Source organism: Grampus griseus (genome assembly GCF_964374135.1).
Source record: "Grampus griseus genome assembly, chromosome: 3".
NCBI lineage: Eukaryota > Metazoa > Chordata > Mammalia > Artiodactyla > Delphinidae > Grampus > Grampus griseus.
Window position 1 is genome coordinate 130,011,280 of NC_139019.1, and position 20,902 is coordinate 130,032,181.

Sequence of the window (20,902 nt, forward strand, 5' to 3'; positions counted from 1 at the left end):
ATTTGGGTCTGTTTTGACGAGAGACAAAAGCGCCCTTCTTGCCAAAGGACATCTCCTGAAAGCTGAGAGGAAATACGCAGTTCAAGCCAGAGCTGGAAAAAGCACATTTGACTGACCTCTGGGCTTGTTTTTCTTCTTTTTAAAAACTGCCCGCATCTTCCTCAACTTAAGAAAATGTCACGGTCCCCTAGGAGGCAGTTTCGATAAGAGGCATGGGTGTCAGATCATGTTGAAGGCAGAAGATGGGCAGTTCAAGTGAATAAAAAGATGACATGGACCACAGGGCCTCCTTTTCTCATTTTTGATGGCTTCTGTTGCTGCTGAGGGCGGCCAAGGGAGGAGAGATGTATCAACTACTACTGTTCAGTCTAGATGCAGGAAAGGAACCCCTGGAGAGGTGAAGTTTACACTTTGAAACAGGTGAAATTAGAATACAGGATGACCCGTGATGTAAAAAGGTGAGACCTTTGAAAAAGAAGTGAGCTTTTATTTTTAAATTTCTAAAAATTATTTTTGAATAGGTAATAATGTCTAATATAAAAAACAAAAGGGTCAAAAGAGTGTACAGTAAAAAGCAAGTCTTTTTTTACTCCTTCCCAGTCCTCTACTTCTCCCGAGAGGCAACCCCTGGGACGAGTGTTTTGTATATCCATCCAGAGCTTGTCTCTGTAAATAGAAACATATATATCTCCCCATCTTTAGAAACAGCTTACCGTATATGCTTGTTATGCTCCTTGCTCTTTTCACTTAGCACGCACATATGGAGATTGTTCCATATAGTACCTTTAAGAGCTACAATGTTCTTTTTAAGGCTGAGTACTGTCCCGTTGTCCAGATGTGTCATCCTTTATTGGGCCAATAAAGGACCATATCTTAGTCATCTTTCCCTGACTAACTCCTTGCACAGCACAAAGCTCAGTAAACATTCAATGTTTGTTACAAATTTTATTTTGTACAACTTGTTCCTGTTTTTCATCATCTCTCCTTTTAGAGGTACCAATATTTTTTTCAATATTCCAGATATTTGCATAACGTATATGTTCCTGGCCACCCAAGTCTGCCTCGTGCCCTGATCAAACCTTTGCTACCTCACTTCCAAGGCCCGCCTTAATCTAGCTCCTCTCATATAACATTATTCCTCACTACTTCCTATTTTCCTATGCTCTAAGCATCACTGTCATGTGCAAATATTTATTGATTGCTACGTACAGAAAAATTTTTTCTATTTTCTGTCATGCCTACCTCCAAGTAATTGCTTATACTAATCCTCCCACCCAGAATTTCCTTCCTTGTCTTGACCACTACTCTGCCTCTGGTTCTTTTTTTTTTTATATATAAATTTATTTATTTTATTTTTCGCTGTGTTGGGTCTTCGTTGCTGCACGTGGGCTTTCTCTAGTTGCGGTGAGCGGGGGCTACTCTTCGCTGTGGTGCACAGGCTTCTCATCGCGGTGGCTTCTCTTGTTGTGGAGCACGGGCCCTAGGCGTGCGGGCTTCAGTAGTTGTGGCACGTGAGCTCAGTAGTTGTGGCTCCTAGGCTCTAGAGCACAGGCTCAGTATTTGTGGCGCACGGACTTAATTGCTCTGTGGCATATGGGATCTTCCCGGATCAGGGCTCAAACCCATGTACCCTGCATTGGCAGGCGGATTCTTAACCACTGCACCACGAGGGAAATCACTTGTTCTTTTCTTTCTGAACTTTCTTAGCTTATGTGTTCAACACTCCCTAGAGTAGCAGGTAATTTTTTCTGTAATCAGGTCAAATAGAAGCTTTATGTACCTTCATGGCTCTAATAACTCTCACACATAGTAGGTTCTCAGTAGAGCTGCACAAACGAGAATATCTCTCTGGTCCTCTGGGTTTTCTCTCCATTCTAATTTTGAGGACTTGCTTAGCTTTCCTGTTATTTCAAGGTTGTGTAAGATGGCCCCTCCCTTAGCTGATCTCCTTTAAAGGAGGAGAGGCCCTGAGATCCTGGAAGAAGGTAGATCTGGGTTCAAACTGAGCACTGCCACTGACCAGCTTTGTGACCTCGGCCTCTCTGAGTCTCAGTTTCTTCATCTGTCAAATGAGCCAGTTGGATTAGAGGATCTCTGAGGCCCATTCTATTTCTAATGGAGTTGAGACTTATAACTGTGTTTACCAATTTTTCTGGAATATATCCCTTATCCCACAAACACACACATCTGGTTAGAAACTTCAGAGATATTCTGAAGCCTTTGGATCCCATTGCTCCTAGAAAATGACAGAATGTTACAGAAGTTCAAAACAAGATTCTCAACACTGGTCACATTAAGAAAAAAAAGAAAACCTCACAGGGGATTTTGAGATCTGGCTGTAACACCAGAGATGGGTTTGTTACATTCACGAACAGGGAGAGGAAGGGACAGCTAGAGAAGAGAGCTTTAGAAGTGACCAGAGAGTCCCAAAGTAAAAGTTTTACTCTTAGCTATATTGATGTGCTCTCTTTCCATTGGCTTGTATTTCTGTTTGCCTTGCTTTGTAGAGACAGAGGTCAACTTTCTTCTTTATAAAGTACTGAATATTCAGTTAGCAGCTTTGATGAGTTTCACAGTAACAAAAATCGAAAGTAGTGGCAAGTAACTCTTAGTCAGACCCACCTAGTAAAATTACCTAAGTTGTCATCAAATATTTCCATAGGCGACGTATTTATCATGCCTGGGGGAAGCTAGCTTTCTTTTCTTTTCTTATCAAATTTACTGTAATTCAAATAAAAAAAATTAAGATGTCTCTGCCTTTACTCCATTCTCTGACCCTGAGAGTCAAGGTCATCTTTTATTTATTTATTTATTTAATTTTTGGCTGTGTTGGGTCTTCGTTGCTGTGCGCGGGCTTTCTCTAGTTGTGGCGAGCGGGGGCTACTCTTTGCTGTGGTGCGCGGGCTTCTTGTTGCGGTGGCTTCTTTTGTTGCAGAGCTCGGGCTCTAGGTGCGCAGGCTTCACTAGTTGTGGCACATAGGTTCAGTAGTTGTGATGCACAGGCTTAGTTGCTCCACGGCACGTGGGATCTTTCTGGACCAGGGATCGAGCCTGTGTCCCCTGCACTGGCAGGCAGATTCTCAACCACTGCGCCACCAGGGAAGTCCCTATTTATTTATTTTTTTAAGGTAATCTTTAAAAACATAGATCGGGGGACTTCCCTGGCAGTCCAGTGGTTAAGACTCAGCGCTTCCAGTGCAGGGGCCACGGATGGGTTCAATCCCTGGTCGGGGTATTAAGATCCCACATGCCGTGTGGCCAAAAAAACCCAAAAACACAAAACCAAAAACAAACATAGATTGGATCAGGTCATTGCTGTAAGTAAAATCCTTCTGGGTTTCCTGATGCACTTTGAACAGAGTGCAGTTTAAAGCCTCCCAGCCTTTAGGCTCACTGGGCCTCTGCTTTCCTGTGGAGCCACTCTGCCTTTGCTCCACCTCTTGGCGGCTGCCCTGGCCTTTCACTACCTCTAACACAGAAAACTCATTTCTAATCCTTTTACTGCTTCCAACTGCTCATGCCTCTCTCTCTCTCTCTCTCTCTCTCTCTCTCTCTCTTTCTCTCTCGTTTTGTCCTTCTTATCTCTGCCCAAATGCCACCTTCTCAGAGAGGTCTTAAGTAATTGCCTATATCGTCCCCCAATCCAGTTATTCTCCATGACTTTTACCTCATTAGTCTCCTTCATGACGGCTATCAAAATTTTCATTATCCTTTTATTTCTTACTTGAATGCTTGCTTACTTGTTTTATTGTCAGTCCCTGTCACCAAATGTTAAGCTCCACCAGGTCAGGAACCATATCAGTTTCATTCACTAGTGCATCCTCCAGTGCCAAAATGCAGCCCTGCCCATAGCAAATGGACCATAAACACAACTGATTGGATGAACACCCAATGCCATACTGGACTGGAAATCAGAAGACTCAAATCCTGGTCCTATCTTTGGGAGCTGGGTAACCTAAAATTATTTAATTATTGTGAAATTAGGGGACTGTATTAGTTAGGACACTTTGATGGACCCTCTCAGCTGTGGAAATAAGTCTTATGATTACTATTGGTAGATTTTGAAATGTTGTTAGTTTAGTAGACTCCAAGGGAGAAGGAAAATCAAATGAGATACAAATAAAATGATACCTATTTCTGGATTTTAAAAAATGAACTCTGATCTCTGATCTAATCAGAGATCAGAAGGTTTTTCAGGTTGTAATAAAAAGATCAAAATAATACTCAAATGCTTAGTCATGAAACATGATCTTTGCTTTACATTTAGGGGAAGTTTGATGCTCTGCTGATAATTGTCAAGAGTCAGAAGGTTTTTCTATTATGTAGGAAAAGCAGGGACAACACACTTCAAAAGCAGGAAATTTATCCAACTATACCAAGGAAACCAGACAGCTGGATGCATCTTCAGTTGAATGTAAAGATATATATATATATATATATATATATATATATATAAAATCTGATTAAAAAACATCATACAAAGTGACAGACCTTGTCTAAGCTTGGGGCAGTGGGTACTGTAATGGAATGGAATTAATCAGCTGACAGGCATCTAGGTGTGTCAGCACTCTATAAAGGTTTTTGAGATTTGGGCTCATATAGCAGTACTATATGCCTGGAGGCATTTACCTTTTTCTCCATTTTCAAAATATTTCAAACCCAAATATGTATTTTAGATTTTATCTTCCTGTACGTATTCCAGTTTAAGAAATTCATCTTGTTAGGTTTATTTAGACTTGGTAATAACGGAAAGGCTTGGCTGGCTAAGGAAATCACCCTGTCTGGTTCTTAAGGAGACCCGTTTTACAACCAATGTTTTCCTCAGTTTTTTAAAACCTGTACTCTCCCAGCTGAGATGATGTTTAAGCCTTACTTTCTATAGTTTGTAGTTCACAAGCAATATTTTTTTTTCGAATGTGATGTATTAATGAATATATTCTACTCCAACTACCCTCTTATTTGTTTGGGGCCTCCCTCCCATCAGGAATCAGTGATTTACACAATTGTTCTAATTTTGCAATAAGAGCAGCATAAAATCCATTGTTTGCAACAGACACTCCAAGGTCTCTGGAAACACAAGCCATCATTGTGTTTGTGTTACCCTTGTCTTCAGTGACCTGAGAAATGAACCATCAGTTCTGGGTGAGGGTGCATTAGGGGGAAGGATATGGGGTACGTTTCCTGCTTGATTGTTTCGGTGCACACCAGGCCCAGTGCTGCAGGAAAAAACAGGCTGCTCTTCATGCGACTAGCTGCTGATAGGCCTACGCTCTCCTGAATGTAATTTCAGAGTGGATTACAGAATATTAGAAACTCACAGGACAGGGGGAAGGGAGCGGCTTACCTGCTTTCTCCATCACAGTATTGCTGAACAGAATGACAAGGGTGCTAAGTCTGCAGCAGAGCTAACAAACACTGAATATCTCGGGGATAACAAACTGAGACAGGCCAGAAACAATTATCTATTGAATACACTTATATATCTTCTACAGTGTGGGGTGGTTTTTCCATTTATTAACGCAAACATCCGCTGATATAGTCATATCCGTATGTTGCAGATAAGGAGACAGACACTCATGTGAAGGGGAGAAGGGGAGGAGTGTTCAGAAAGTGCATTTGATGGCAGTGGAGGGTGGGGTGGGGGTGGTTCACGTCCCTGGAGACTAGCTTTTGGGAATCCAGGTTGGAATTTGCCGCTGAAGACTTGCCCTGCCTCCAGTCTCGGAAACGGAGGTAGGATTTTGCAGAGCCTCTTTAGGGGGAAATGGTTAAAAGTAGGAAGGTGCAGGGACTTGGGGGTGAATTTGCTATCCACTTAACAGCCCCTTTCGAGGGAAGGCATCAAGGAGTATGACCACAGCCACGCTCTGGGGAGTCCGCACCTTCTCTTAGGGACAGGGTGGAGGTCTTGCGCGACTGACTAGGAGGGCGGCCCGGAACTGATAGCTGTGTGCGGGAGGTCAGTGCTTTGTCTTCTCTCCCACCACTGGAGAACAACGCTGCTAAGGACAGGCGTTGGCGAAGAGCTCTCTTTCCAAACAGGATTCACAGAGAATAGGAGGGCGGGTGGGAGCTTTGAAGGAACCTCCTAATATAGGCCTGGACCCCACTGGTCTCTCAATGAAGATCTGGCGAGCTCGCTTAGCGTCCGCCGGGTCTCGGACCTTCTCGGGAAGCGGGAGGGCGCCAGCGCTCCTCCTGCGTCTCCCCAACCCAGGCTGCATCTTTTTTGTAACTCGAGCTGACCCTAGCGGGCCGGTTGCTATGGTAACGCTGCTCGCTCAGCTCCCCGAGGCTCGGAGGGGGGAGGCGGGCCTTGGCTTACGTCACCCAGACTCGGTTTCGGGGTGCTGCCCCACCCCCAACCCAGTGTTTGCCAGAAAGGAAGCCGTATGGTAGAGGTTTTGTAAGTGAAGGTCCAGGAGGCCGCATTAGTACAGAAGGAAGCGGTCAGGATCTCCCCTAGCGAACCTCCTCCCAACTCAGCTTCCGCCGATTTTAATGGCCCTTCAAAGAAGGTAGACGGGGAGGTTGCAATTTGGAGGATTTGGTCAGACGGGCCACGCCCTCTCCTCGGGCTCAGATAGGCCACGCCCACCACGGGGGGGGCTAGTTCTAGACCACGCCCCCTGTGAGCGCACAGAAGTAGAACCGAAATGGAGTAGTGATCCTGGTGAATTGAACCAGCGAAACTAACCCAGCGAAGGCCGTAGGGGGCCGTATTTCACTTGCGTCGTCTGAGGTCGCCCCGCCCCGCCGTTTTCGCGGCGCCCTCTTGGTTTTGTGCCTGCGCGCCGCTCCCGCGAGCTCACAGGTTGGGCGAACACGCACGGAGTCGCCGGGGCGCGCAGAAGGGGAGGGGCAGGCAGCGTCAGGCGCGCGCCCGCCTGGAGCGACGGGAAGGGAGCAGGCGAGTCGGGAGGATCGGGTGGGTAGAGCGGTGCGGCCAGGTTGTTTGGAGGGCCGTGCGTAAGGTCGCTCTGGGCATGAGGGCGCTCATCTCACTGAGCCGCTCGGTTCCAGTAGCCGATCCGGGGCAGCGGGCGGAGAGCACCGGGTCACGCAGCTCCCGGGTAGTCTGTCCGCCAGCCCGTCTGCCCGCGCTTCGCGGGCCCTGCCGGTCAGGGTAAGCGGGCTCCCGCTTATCAGAGAGGAGCGTGAGATGAGAGAGTGTGGGAGGCCATCGGGGGCCTGCGGGAGGAAGGGGAGTGGGAGCGTGCGAGAGGGACAGGGTGTGTGAAAAGAGAAAGAGGTCCGTCGAATAGTAGTCATAATAACCACCACTACCACACGATATTAATATTCTAGTGATATGTGCCAGCACCTTATATGCTTCATTCTGTTACCCCCTACAGCAGCCCTCCGAGGTGTGCACCACCATTAGACGACCCATTTTACAAGAAGGGAAAACTGAGGCACGAGAGAGGTTAAGTAACTTATGCAAAGCCACACAGCTCGTCCGTGTCCTGGCTTCGAACTTAGATCTCTCTGTCCTTAAGGCATGCAATTTAAAAACCTTCGTTTTACAAAAAAAAGGAGTTAGGAGGAGGAGAGGGATGAGGGTGTTTTGAAGAGGGAGAGTGATCCTGAACAGGAAGAGAAGGATGACGAGAGACGGTGTGAGTCAGAGGACCTGACATTGGAACCTTGCGGGCTTTCCCCTTCTTGGTTCTTGCGTCCCCGCAACTTTTCCTTGCTATTCGGTGGCTTTATGAACCCGAGCTCTTGGCTCTGGAGGAGCCAGCTCACAGGCCTGGGCCCCATGGGTGGTTTGAAGATCTGGTTGAACTGCGGTTCGGTCGAGGGTGGTGTCTTGGGATACTGTGTTTGGCGGGGATGGAGGACTGCGGCCCCCGCGGCCGTGGATAGAAAGAACCCTCTTGCAAGCGGCTGCCATTTCTTCTGAAGTGCTGCTACTTCCTTTTCCATCTTACCCATGCGCGGCAAAGCCTTTGTCCGGTCGTCTAGGATGGGGAAGTGATGTTTATTGTTTCCTTGCACTCTTATCCTTAAACAAAACACAATCAGAAAAACCAAAACATGCTTTTCTCCAGCAAGGTCTGGCACTCTGGATTGCTTGCAGAGAAAGCTTTCGGTTGCCTTTATCATTTACTTGCTCTTCAGAGCTTTCCTGGGTTAGTAAGCAGCTTTGTTTTGGAGAAGTTTACACTGTAGATCATTGGGGGGCGAACTGCACAGTTTGTTCTACAGATGAGCGCAGGGCAGAGACCTCAGTAACTCCTGGGTGACCTTCTTATACGGTGTAGTACTGGGAAACAGCAGGTATCAGGGCTTGTATTTTGCTTTCATGTAGAGTAGCTCAGGTGGCAGTCAAGTTTTCAAGTCAGCCTGCAAGGCAAGCAGTGCATGCAACCAAAATTATCCTTAACAATTCCTTAGGAAGGTGTGGAGTTCGAGGTGGCCATAGTGTTTCTCAGTAAATCCAGCACAGTCATTTTTCCTTCTGTTTTGAAACTTGTTACTATTTCTTTGGTTGTAACCCAGGTAGAGTAATTAGGTTTACCTTTAGGGGCCATGTTGCACAAATAAACATAAGTGAATGGCATAGAGTCATTCTGCACTGTGAGGTGCACTGTGCAGTGCTGGCTCTGAGAGGCTTAGAAGGAGGAAGACTAATAACCAAGGGGAATGGTATGTTTGTGATCCCCATTTTAGGCTCATACTGGAGCATGTGCTCACTGAGTGGAAAGTGGCAGGCAGAATTGCTAGTATTATTTTATTATTATTTCTTTTTTGGCTAGCATATCCAGTAATTTATGCTAAGTTAAATGTGTGCAATGTGATTCCTTTTCATTGTTTGTGTGGCACTACATTTGGGGCTTGCAAGTTTTCCTAGGTAAGGGTTTGGTGGAAGAATATCTTAAATGTTTTGCCACTGGTCTGGTTTTGACTTCCTTGTTTGTCAGATATGTATACAATGGTTAGCTTTTAAAAATAATCCAAAAAAAATTTTAAATTATAGTTGATGTACAGTGTTATATAAGTTACAGATGTACAACATAGTGATTCACAATTTTTAAACGTTATACTCTATTTACAGTTACTATAAAATATTGGCTATATTCCCTGTGTTGCACAGTATATCCTTGTAGCTTATTTTTTACATAATGGTTTGTACCTCTTAATCCCCAACCCCTATATTGTAAAAAAGAATTTTCTTGGAAATGGAAGCCATGGACACTACCTTTTAAAATTGTCTCTGCATTTCAGTTTTCTTATCTGTAAAATGTAGAGAAAGATAGTACTGTACAAAGTTATTGAGAGTTTTCTTCACTGTTATTTTGAAGTAAACCCCACATTTCATATTGTATCACTTATAACTCTTTTTCATTATCTATAAAAGGTAAGACGCTTTTTTTAAAAAAAAACCATAACCACAGTATAACACCAGAAAGAAAAAAAAAGCAAAATAAACAAAACCCTGCTTGTCTCAAAAATGTTATAATTTTTTTTTCCTATCACTTGTTTAGAGCAGGGTTTAATTTAGGTCTGTATGTTTTGATTGACTGATAGATCTCCTGAGAGTCTTTTACTTTTATTTCTTGTAATTTATTTGTTGAAGAAGCTGGGTTCTCTAGTTTTGTATAGAAGTTTCTGGATTTTGCTGATTGCATTTCTCTGGTGTCATTTAATATGTTTCTCTGTCTGTATTTTCTGTACATTGGTAGTTAAATCTAGAGGCTTGGTCAGATTCAAGTTAGATTTTTTTTTGGTCAAGACTGTTTCATAGTGGTGATGTGTTGTTTTGAGGCACTTTTTGTGATGATTACAGCCCTAGTGATTACTTTAACAACTTTATTGAGATATAGTTTACATACTATAAAACTCACCCATTTTCATGTAAAACTCAGTGATTTTTAGTAAATTTACTGAGTTGTGCAATAATCATTTTAATGGAGTTTGGGAACATTTCTGGTCACCTCATGAGGTATGATACCTCATTCCCATTTATATAACTCTCAGTCCCATCCCACCATGTAATCTTTTCTGCCTTTATAGAGTTGCCTTTTCTGGAAATTCCGTATAAATGCCATTATGATTATTGCCCAGATCTCTAAGTTCATTAGGGGTTACAAAACGGTGATAGTCTGTCATTCCCTATTTATTTTTATTTATACAACTTTTATAAAGAGAAACTTTCCTTCAACTATTTGGTTACTTGGGGTTACAGTTTATATAGGAAAGACAAGATACATATTTTTAAAAATAAGTCCATTCATTAGCATTCTCCAGTGGTGGCCAAGTAAATGTATTTTCTTAGTTCATTATGAACTCCTGGATTTAAATCTGTATCTGAAAAGTGATGCATCGTAGTAATTATCCATAATGATGTTCATATCATATTTTATTTGACGAGAGGGAGCCTCTTCATATTGTTTCCTGAGTTCTTCTGATAAAACCTTAAGAGCTTCTTAGCTGGGGAGCCTTGTTCTAAGGGTTGAATGTAAATATCTAATTGCCCTCTTTTTAAGTCTGCTCTTTGCTGCTTGGAGGCCAGAGACATTTTTGCTTGAGTCCCTTTAGTTGCTTTTGCTTTTATGGAGATGTTTCAATTTAGTGATACCCACTTCCCCTAAAGTAGTTTATGGTTGTGTTTAAAGTGACACCAAAAAGGGAGTGCATTGTTTCAGTTAGGGAAATAAGGAAGCGAAGTGGTACTGATTTAACATTAATGGGCATAGAAATGGTTTTATGCCCTTTTGCAGGGGAAAACCTTAAGCATGGTTTAGAATCTAAAGTTCTGAGCCCCAACATTTTCTTTTTTGTCTTTTTGGCCTTGCTGCGTGGCTTGTGGGATCTTAGTTCCTCGACCAGGGATTGAACCTGTGGCCCCCTGCAGTGAGAGAGCTGAGTTCTAACCACTGGGCAGCCAGGGAATTCCCCCAACATTTTCTTAATTATGGTCAGATAGGGGAATTTACTACACACTCAGTCTGAACTTCTGCCATTTTCTGATGTTCTTGATTTCTTCATCTGCATGCCTTTCATTCATGCCCGTTGTGTATAGAACAAAAATGAGAAGAAATGGATTCTGCCTTTAAGAAGTGTTCACCCATATTTGTTAGGAAGCTACCACAGTCTACTTAAGTTTCAGAGTAATTACAGTAAGTCTACTATAATTTCAGAGAAGCATCTGTAAAAACGTAGAGTAACTTGAATAAATGGAATCTTCAAGGGTTGGTGACAAACCAATAGATTGTTTTCTCAGAAGTGTCTCAGAGAAATGATGCCACTTGAGAATGGCAATTTTGTTTTGATCCAGATTCTTATTGTTGTATCTGCTTATCTTGAAAGTAGAAAGCAAAGGTTCGTTTTACTCTTTCTAGGAATTGTTCCTTAAATATATGCGCTGGAGCCCACTCTTACATTGTGTTGAGGATCTGTGCGTGGGCTTGCGTTTTAAGGAAATCCACTTATGATAAGCTCCGTTTTGTCTTTTTATAACTAAGCGTATCATTGCTATAATAACAGCATTACTCTGAGGCTGAACCATGTTGAGTTTTATCGTGTAGAATACTGTTGCCTCCCCAGTTTCCTCCCAGAATATACACTGTAAATCATTCTGCTTCTGGTTGAATTATTTATACCTGCTGTCTTCTCTATTTTTATTGTTGAATTGATACTTAGTTTCTTTATAATATTGTATGTTGAAAAGTAGACATTAATAAATTCTGATTTTCATTTTGTTTGTTCAACTTGGGATTGGTTTTTACAACTTACATCTCTCACTTCATGATCTATTTGCCTCTAGTTGTATTTGACTTTTGGATTGTCGGGAAAAAGAATTTCCTTTTTTGGGGGAGTGGAGGGGCAAGTCCCACGTCCATATTCATCGTATGGTGTTAGGACTTCAGTGTGAGAGTTCAGGTCCGCATTCTTTCAGGCTTTTGGAGATCCCAGTACATTTAAACTGGCTAAAGTGATTCCTTTAGAAATGTTCCCATGATTTGGTCCCTGTGCAAAGTGATGTGAAAGTCATGGTAAGGGCATATTTGTGTCAACAGGGGACTATTTTAGTCTTTAGGTAGTCTGGAGAGGGCTCAAAAACTGGTTTAGGGCAATGGTTTCATTTCTGTGCTAAAGGGTAGCTTGGGCAAAAGTTTCTTCATGTTTCTTAAGTAATTTTATTTTCTTCAGGTTAAAGAACTGAGGGAGGGAGAGTGAGTGTGTGTGTGTGTGTGTGTGTGTGTGTGTGTGTGTGTGTTTGTTTTGACAAAGGCAGTTTCCCTCATCATATAAAATGGAGAATAAATATAATAGTCCTAATGTTTTAGCTTAAGCTGATGAAGTGATGGTAAAATACTGTTTTGATATCTTTGTTAATGTCTTAATGCCAGTATGTAAATTAATGTGATTTCAAAATGTGTTTTTGAATGTAGATCAGATCAACCATTGACATAGTCCCCTCTAACATAGTCAGCTGAAAGCGACTTCAAGTTTCTTCAGGATGCCTGCGGCACTTGTGGAGAACAGCCAGGTCATCTGTGAAGTCTGGGCCAGCAATCTAGAAGAAGAGATGAGGAAGATCCGAGAAATCGTGCTCAGTTACAGTTATATTGCCATGGTAAAGAGCTCTACTCTGTTTGACTCACCTTCTGGTATGGACTTAGGGAATATTTAATGGGAGATTTTTGAAAGAAATGATTATACTAAAGCCATGGTAAATTAAACATGATGGAAGGTTATATTGCTTTTATGAAACATCAAGGTAGCCTGTGTGTCTGAAAAGGATGTAACCTCTAGTATCTAGTGTTTATGATGTTACTTTTGTCTGCAAGTCCTTAAGCAGAAGTTGTCTCAGTGCATAGGGCACATCTGCTCCACAGGTATGGTGAATTTGACTGGCAGTGTTAAAGCAGTTTTTAAAAAGTAGTTGCCAACATTTAAAAATCAAGAGACCTTACTTAAACTCCAGATTTCTGGTGTCTCTGGAAGAAATGGACAGATCTGGCATTATAGGGTCTACATTCCTGCTTGACACTGAGTGGCTGGAGGGAGGCACGTATCATAGTGATATCAAGAGCCTCTTTTAGGGGTGGCATGTACCCTTTAGTTTGCTCCAGTCCCCATTACTCATAACCATTTTAATACCCTGCACACTTTACTCTGTTACGTTAGCTGCCTGGAGTTTGCAACTCCTGCTGTGGAGGGTGTAGAATTATGTCTTTAGCCTGGTATTCAGAACTCTCTCTAATCTTGTTCCAGGCTTTTTACTTTAAGCCAAATGTGGCTATTTATTACTTTTGTTGAATGGCTGTTTCAGTTTCCTGTACTTGCATTTTTATTTATATAGTGTTTTGTTCTCAACCTAGACTGTTCCTAATTAACTGTATATGAACCTAGAATGTTCTCTTTTTTTTGGCGGGGTGGGGGGCGTGCTGCGTGGCTTGTGGGATCTTAGTTCCCCAACCAGGGATCGAACCATTGGACCTCCAGGGAATTCCCGAACCTAGAATGTTCTTCATAGACCTAGAGTTAGTCAACTACTTCTATTCACATCCTGCTTAGGATCTCCAAGTTGTTGTGTAAAGCTTCATGTTTCTAGTGCTCCTTCTGTATACATCAATGAAATCAGTATTTTAAGGTGAATTTTTGTGCCTGAGCTTGGGGCTTCTCACATAACTTTTATAAATTGAGGTAAAATTTTTATTTATGAATGGTCAAGTCAGCATTCAGTGTTTTTCTTTTTTTTTTTTCTTCAGCATTCAGTGTTTTGTGAAACCTTACAATGAGAGATTTTTTCCTTTTCTAGGACACAGAATTTCCAGGTGTTGTGGTGCGACCCATTGGTGAATTTCGTAGTTCCATAGATTACCAGTATCAGCTTTTACGGTGCAATGTTGACCTTTTAAAAATTATCCAGCTGGGACTTACATTCACGAATGAGAAGGGAGAATATCCTTCTGGGATCAACACTTGGCAGTTCAACTTCAAATTCAACCTTACGTAAGTGTCTGAGACACTTCTCAATGTTGTTATTAGATTTGCTACATTTGTACAGACTGATTTCTAACTGATTTTATTAATTTTAAGTTTTGTTTTCACCAAACCCAAGTAGGGGGTTGGAGAGAGTAGTCAAGCAGAAGATGGAGTAAAGAATCTCAAAAAGTAAAGTCCCTCTTAAAGAACTCTTACAAGTCGACAATAAAAAGACAGCCTAATTAAAAATGGGCACAAGGGGGCTTCTCTGGTGGTGCAGTGGTTGAAAGTCCGCCTGCCGATGCAGGGGACGCGGGTTCGGGCCCCGGTCCAGGAAGATCCCACATGCCGCGGAGCGGCTGGGCCCGTGAGCCATGGCTGCTGAGCCTGCGCGTCCGGAGCCTGTGCTCCGCAACGGGAGAGGCCACAACAGTGAGAGGCCTACGTACTGCAAAAAAAAAAAAAAAAATGGGCACAAGGACTTCCCTGGTGGCACAGTGGTTAAGAATCTGCCTGCCAATGCAGGGAACACGGGCTTCAGCCCTGGTCCAGGAAGATTTCCTGTGCCATGGAGCAACTAAGCCCGTGCGCCACAACTACTGAGCCTGTGCCCTAGAGCCTGCGAGCCACAGCTACTGAGCCCGCAAGCCACAACTACTGAAGCTCGCCTGCCTAGAGCCTGTGCTCTGCAACGAGAAGCCACTGCAGTGAGAAGCCTGCACACTGCTACGAAGAGTAGCCCCTGCTCGCTGCAAACAGAGAAAAGCCCGTGCGAAGCAACGAAGACCCAACACAGCCATAAATAAATAAATAAATAAAATGGGCACAAGATCTGAATAGACATTTCTCCAAAGAAGATTTAGAAATGGCTAGTAAGCTTATGAAAAGATGGTCACCACCATTAGTCATTAGGGAAATGCAAACCAAAACCATGAGATACTACTTCATACCCACTAGGTGGCTGTGATCAAAAAGACATAATAACAAATGTTGGTGAGGGTGTGGAGAAATTAGAACTCTCATGCATTGCTATTGGGAATATAAAATGATGCAACCTCTTTGGAAAACAGGCAGTTTCTCAAAAGGTTAAAAATAGAGTTACCGTATGACCCAGCAATTCCACCCAAGAGAAATGAAGACATACATCCGTGTAAAAACTTGTATGTGAGTGTTCATAGCAGCATATTCATAAAGGCCCCAAATTGGAAACTGTCCAAATGTCTGTGATCTGAGGAATGGCTATATGTGGTATATCCATGCCATGGAATGTTACTGCACAGTACAGAGAGATAAAGTACTGACATATGCTATACGTGGATGAGTTTTGAAAACATTATGCTAAGGGAAAGAAGCCAGACACAAAAGATCACATTCTTAACCACTGCACCACCAGGGAAGTCCTGCTTTTCATTAAATAATGAGAAAATGTGGATCTTTCATAATTAAGATACTTATTTTGTGGGGCAAAAATCCCATTTTTCTTTCTGTCACAGGTAAGATTACTTTGTGTGTTTGCTAGAATACTGGAAGGAATGAATTGATTTATTCTTAAATTATGAAAGTATTTCAAGAATACTTACTCTAGGGACTTCCCTGGTGGCACAGAGGTTGAGAATCCACCTGCCAACGCAGGGGACATGGGTTTGAGCCCTGGTGCAGGAAGATCCCACATGCTGCGGAGCAACTAAGCCCGTGCGCCACAACTACTGAGCCTGTGCTCTACAGCCTGCGAGCCACAACTGCAGAGCCCGCCTGCTGCAACTACTGAAGCCCCCGTGCCTAGAACCCGTGCTCCACAACGAGAAGCCACTGCAATAAGAAGCCCACGCACCACGACGAAGAGTATCCCCCATTCGCCACAACTAGAGAAAGCCTGCATGCAGCAGTGAAGACCCAACATAGCCAAAAATAAATAAATAAAATATTAAAAAATTAATTAAAAAAAAAAGAATACTTATTCTATAATTTATAAGGTGATGGTAATATTGTTGTCCACTACTTCTGTTACCTTACCAGCAGCTAAGAAGTAAACACCTTCTCTTTTTAGAGAGGACATGTACTCCCAGGATTCCATAGATCTCCTTGCTAACTCAGGACTGCAGTTTCAGAAGCATGAAGAGGAAGGGATTGACACTTTGCACTTTGCAGAGCTGCTTATGACATCAGGGGTGGTTCTCTGTGACAATGTCAAATGGCTTTCATTTCACAGGTCAGTTTCAAGAGAGTGTTTCTCTCTTCCTTTGGAAGCAAGAATTGTATTCTTATGTTATTTTTGCAGTCCTCTTGGCGCTCTTTTGTTGCTCACTAGCAGTTATAAAGTTGAAATGGTAACAGTTGCTCACATGTCAGTTTTTTAGAAAACACTTTGGAGCGCATACTGGTTTCTTTCACACAGTACTAGGCTGTATCATGTGGCTGCAGTGGGCATATGTCAAGTGGAAAGATGGAGGGTGGGAAGGATGGAAGTACTTGGTCATCTTTTTCTTGTCATTTAAATGGCTGGCCTGGAGTTTCCTGGTACTCAAAAGCCAAATTCCCCTTAGGAGAAGTTATTTTACCTTTCAATACCTTTTCTTTTCTTTTGGTCGCCCCGCCTGGCTTGTGGGATCTCAGTCCCCAAACAGGGATTCAGCGTGGGCCACAGCAGTGAAAGTGCCAAATCCTAACCGCTAGCCCACCAGGGGACTCCATACCTTTCAGTACTTTTGAATTTTTGATGAATAAAACCCACATTTATAAACCCTTGGGTTCTCTTATATATCTCCCATATTAATCTGTTATGTGGTCATTTAGTGGAAAGTACAGAGGACAGGATAAACTACTTTGGAAAACTGAAAGTTCCTAACATGAGGTAGCATCGTAAGTTCTGAGAAATAAAGCAGTTGAATGCTGGGGCCTGTTAACTCCTGCTCTTTCACCTTACTGCCTCATTCTCTCCTCGTAGTGGCTATGATTTTGGCTACATGGTTAAGTTACTTACGGATTCTCGTTTGCCAGAAGAGGAACATGAATTCTTTCACATTCTGAACCTTTTCTTCCCATCCATTTATGATGTGAAATACCTGATGAAAAGTTGCAAAAATCTTAAGGTACACAATATTTTTCTTAATAGTAGTAACGACAACAAGACAAAAACGCAGACTTGTCATATTGCTTTATTGCAGTTTGTTCAGCATGTGTCCTTGAGTACCTGCTAGGTGCCAGCATGGTGCTAGACAGGGTATATATAGAGTTGATTGGCAGAGGGATTTGTGTGGTAACTGTCTTTAACCTGGGCATGAAGGGAGCCTTCTGCTACTGTCACCCTAAGGCAGGCATTCTTCACTTAGGGCCCACGAACCTAGTGAAACAGTTGGAGACATGAGGTATATGTATGATTTGCTAGGAATAAGGTCTACAGTGTACCAGACTCTCAGAGGGGTTCTTAGCTCTAAACAATTTAAGAACTCCCTCCTCTAATAAATTGTTGATATAAGAGGTTTGCCATCTAGAATTGGATTGGCATTTACTATTTCCCCAACCTTGTTTTACAGCAGTGAGGACTTTCAGGGGCGGAGGTCTGACAAAACTAACGATACAGAAAAGAATGAAAGGAGTGAAAAGTGGAATATAACACAGTGTATCATTTGGAGGGCTAAAAAGGGGATACTGCTGGGGAAGACCTGTTAAGTAAATGGTCTGTTCCTACTTCCTGTCACCACAACAAGTAAACTCAAGAATAGACATAGTTGACTCCAGTAGAGAAGTCGGGTCTGTAATATTATATTTGTTTTCCTTACATCTCCAGGGAGGTCTTCAGGAAGTTGCTGATCAGTTGGATTTGCAGAGAATTGGAAGGCAGCACCAGGCAGGCTCAGACTCACTGCTAACGGGAATGGCATTCTTCAGGATGAAAGAGGTAAGGCAAAGGTTTTTTGGGCTGAGGTTTGTTGAAAATTTATAGTTTCTCTTGGAAGTTGGTGATCACCTTGAAAGCAGTGGGTTTTTTTTTTTTTTTTTTTGGTTGGTTTGTTATTCATGTGTTCAGTATATTAGATGTGCTTTGGGAGGCAAAGAAGCATTCTGAAATGGAGGTCACTCAGAAGTGTACTTGGTGTTCCTAGCACCTCTCATCCTTGCAATTATTTGCTTTTCTTCTGATTTCTAAAATATGAACACATTTGTGAACCCACCCACTTATTTTATGCTAAGTTCTATTAATTATCAAATGTCCCACAGCTAACATCATATTCAGTGGTGAAAAGCTGAAAGCTTTTTCTCTAAGATCAGGAACAAGACAAGGATGCCCACGCTCTCCACTTTTATTCAACATGTTATTGGAAGTCCTAGCTGGAGCAGTTAGGCAAGAAAAAGAAATACAAGGCATCCAAATCAGAAAGGAGGAAAACTGTCACTGTTTGCAGATGACATATATAGAAAACCCTAAAGACTCCACCAAAAAACTGTTAGAGCTAATAAACGAATCCAGTAAAATTGCAGGATAAAAGGTTAATATAAAAAATATGTTGTTTCTATACACTAATAGTGAACTGTCAGAAAGAGAAATTATGAAACAATCCCATTTACAATTGCATCAAAAAGAATAAAATAACCTTGGAATAAATTTTACCAAGGAGGTGAAAGACCTGTATACTGAAAACTCTAAGACATTGATGAAAGAAATTGAAGAAGACACAAATAAATGGAAAGATATTCTGGGCTCATGGATTGGAAGAATTAATATTGTCAAAATGTCCATACTACCCAAAGTAGCCTACAGATTGAATGTAATCCTGATCAAAATTCCAGTGGCATTTTTCACAGGAATAGAAAAAATAATCCTCAAATTTGTATGGAACCACAAAAGACTCCAAATAGCCGAAGCACTCTTGAGGAAGAAGAACAAAGCTGGCAGCGTCATGCTCCCAATTTTGCCCTCGGAGGTACCTTTGGCAATGTCTGGAGACATTTTCGGCTGTCATAACCTGTGGGAGCTGGGTTGTGTGCTACTAGCCAGGGATGCTGCTGAACATCCTACAGTGCTACAATACACTGGACAACCTTCCTCGATCCCCCGCAGAGAGTTATCCTGCCTAGTAGTGCCCAAAAGGGTGAGATACCTTGCTGTGTATGTGCTTCCTGTCCATTTTCTCACTCGTAACAACCTATTATTATATTACCCATTTTATGGATAGGAAACCGTGGCTTAAGGAGCGTTGGAGGGATTTTTCTAAGATCACACAGTGAGTCAGTCTGAGTCTAGAGCTCAAGCTCTTCACCATTGCACTACCTGTTAAAGAGAAGGGAGGAGATAGAGCCAGTTGTATTAAACAGCAACAGCAGCACAGGGATCCTGGCAGTAAAAACTCATGGCAAGTTGAAGTCTATTCAGAAAGGGGAGCCTATGTAGAGAGAAAGGAGCACGAAAAGACTGTGTAGGAAAGGTTTGGAGCCTTTCTTTATGAAGTTAGTTTCTAGTTGGCTAGGTTTTCAAGGCTTTAAGAGAGCTGGGAGGTGTTGATGTAGTAGTATTGCGGCTTGGCCTGATTCTTGGCATGACTCTTGGCATGATTCTCACCAGGGGTTCTCTGTCCTATTCTGCAGTTGTTTTTTGAGGACAGTATTGATGATGCCAAGTACTGTGGGCGGCTCTATGGCCTAGGCACGGGAGTGGCCCAGAAGCAGAATGAGGATGTGGACTCTGCCCAGGAGAAGATGAGCATCCTGGCAATCATCAACAACATGCAGCAGTGATGGCGGCGAGGCTCTGCAGGGTGGGCCTGGTCCCAGAGTGGTGCTTAACGTGCTGACTGTGTATACTTATCTTCCTCCCCAAGAGAAGATGCTTCTTTTGAGCAAACTGTACCTACCATCTGCGTTGACAGAAAGACTTTTGTTTTGCTGAAGACAAAAGATGTCTTTTAGATCCGGAAGAAGGGAGTTTGCTCTGAATTTGTAAACACGTCTTCCCTGTTCCTCATCCCTAAGCTCTCTTCTCCAGTTGCCTCCTGCCACCAGCATCCATGGCTCATTTGACACCTTCTAAAATCCAGGACAAGTCAGAAACAAACTAGTAAAATGTATATAACTCTTACCTGTGTCATTCTTTTTCTTTTAAATTTGTTGCTAATCTCTGAGGATGAAGACTTCTTGCTGTGATTCTCAGCTAAGCTGAGGGCTTCAAGGGAAAGTGGAACCAAGTGGTGGTCTTGTGAAGTGGGTTATAGATGTTGAACCTTTCCTTTCCTTCCTTCCTTTTCGTTTATATTTTGACCCTTCTCGAGGACATTTGCTTTCCTCACACTTTGTTGGTCTTTATGTATTATTCTGTGGAAATGAATTACTCAGTGCTGAAATATGAAGACCAGATAATGAAAACTTTCCTTAAAAACAAAATTCTACTGAATCTGTCTACCCTTTATTCACAAGGAACTCCAGAATGGGTATTAAGTTAAGCACTTTCTTTAAGTCTGGGTTCCATTGCGCCACTGAGATTTGCTGTCACATGTGCATCATTTGAAATCATTTTAAGTTTTCATTTCATAAAATACCTTGGATTTGATCCCGAAGGAAACTACTAAGAGCAGGTTTTTGGATCATAAGTCTGTTACGTTTTCAGTAATGTGATTTCAGATGGCCATCTGTATTCTCCTGCCTCTCTTCTCTGTTTTCCCTGCCTTTCCTTTTCAGCAAACTGAGGAGAAGTTAGGTAGATGGATTATGGTGAGTACCAGCAATGTGAGTCTTTAAAAATTTATAGTGGTTACATGTAAACAGGACAGTAAGGAATTTGGTTTATAGGGTTCTCTTGGAGTAATATCCCACAACTGGGGTAGGAAGCTCAGGACTGTGATTTTTTTTTTTTTTTTAAACTAGTCATTTAAAAAGTACACTGTATTTTTTTTTGAATGACTACAGTATGGACAATTTCAAAAAACCAAAAACCCCTTTGGAATAGTGGAAATGAAAACTGGTAACTCAC

The 20,902-nt window shown here is 42.4% G+C and overlaps 1 protein-coding gene across 1 annotated transcript; it reads left to right on the top strand.

Moving 5' to 3' along the window:
• The first annotated feature begins 7,011 nt into the window (after positions 1 to 7,011).
• On the top strand, positions 7,012 to 19,684 carry CNOT8 (CCR4-NOT transcription complex subunit 8). The gene is made up of 7 exons (XM_082651936.1): positions 7,012 to 7,126; positions 12,402 to 12,586; positions 13,775 to 13,968; positions 15,989 to 16,150; positions 16,886 to 17,030; positions 17,729 to 17,839; positions 19,525 to 19,684. The coding sequence occupies exons 2-7, from the start codon at positions 12,470 to 12,472 to the stop codon at positions 19,672 to 19,674; spliced, it is 879 nt and encodes a 292-aa protein (XP_082508062.1). The 5' UTR covers positions 7,012 to 7,126; positions 12,402 to 12,469; the 3' UTR covers positions 19,675 to 19,684.
• The last annotated feature ends 1,218 nt before the right edge of the window (positions 19,685 to 20,902 follow it).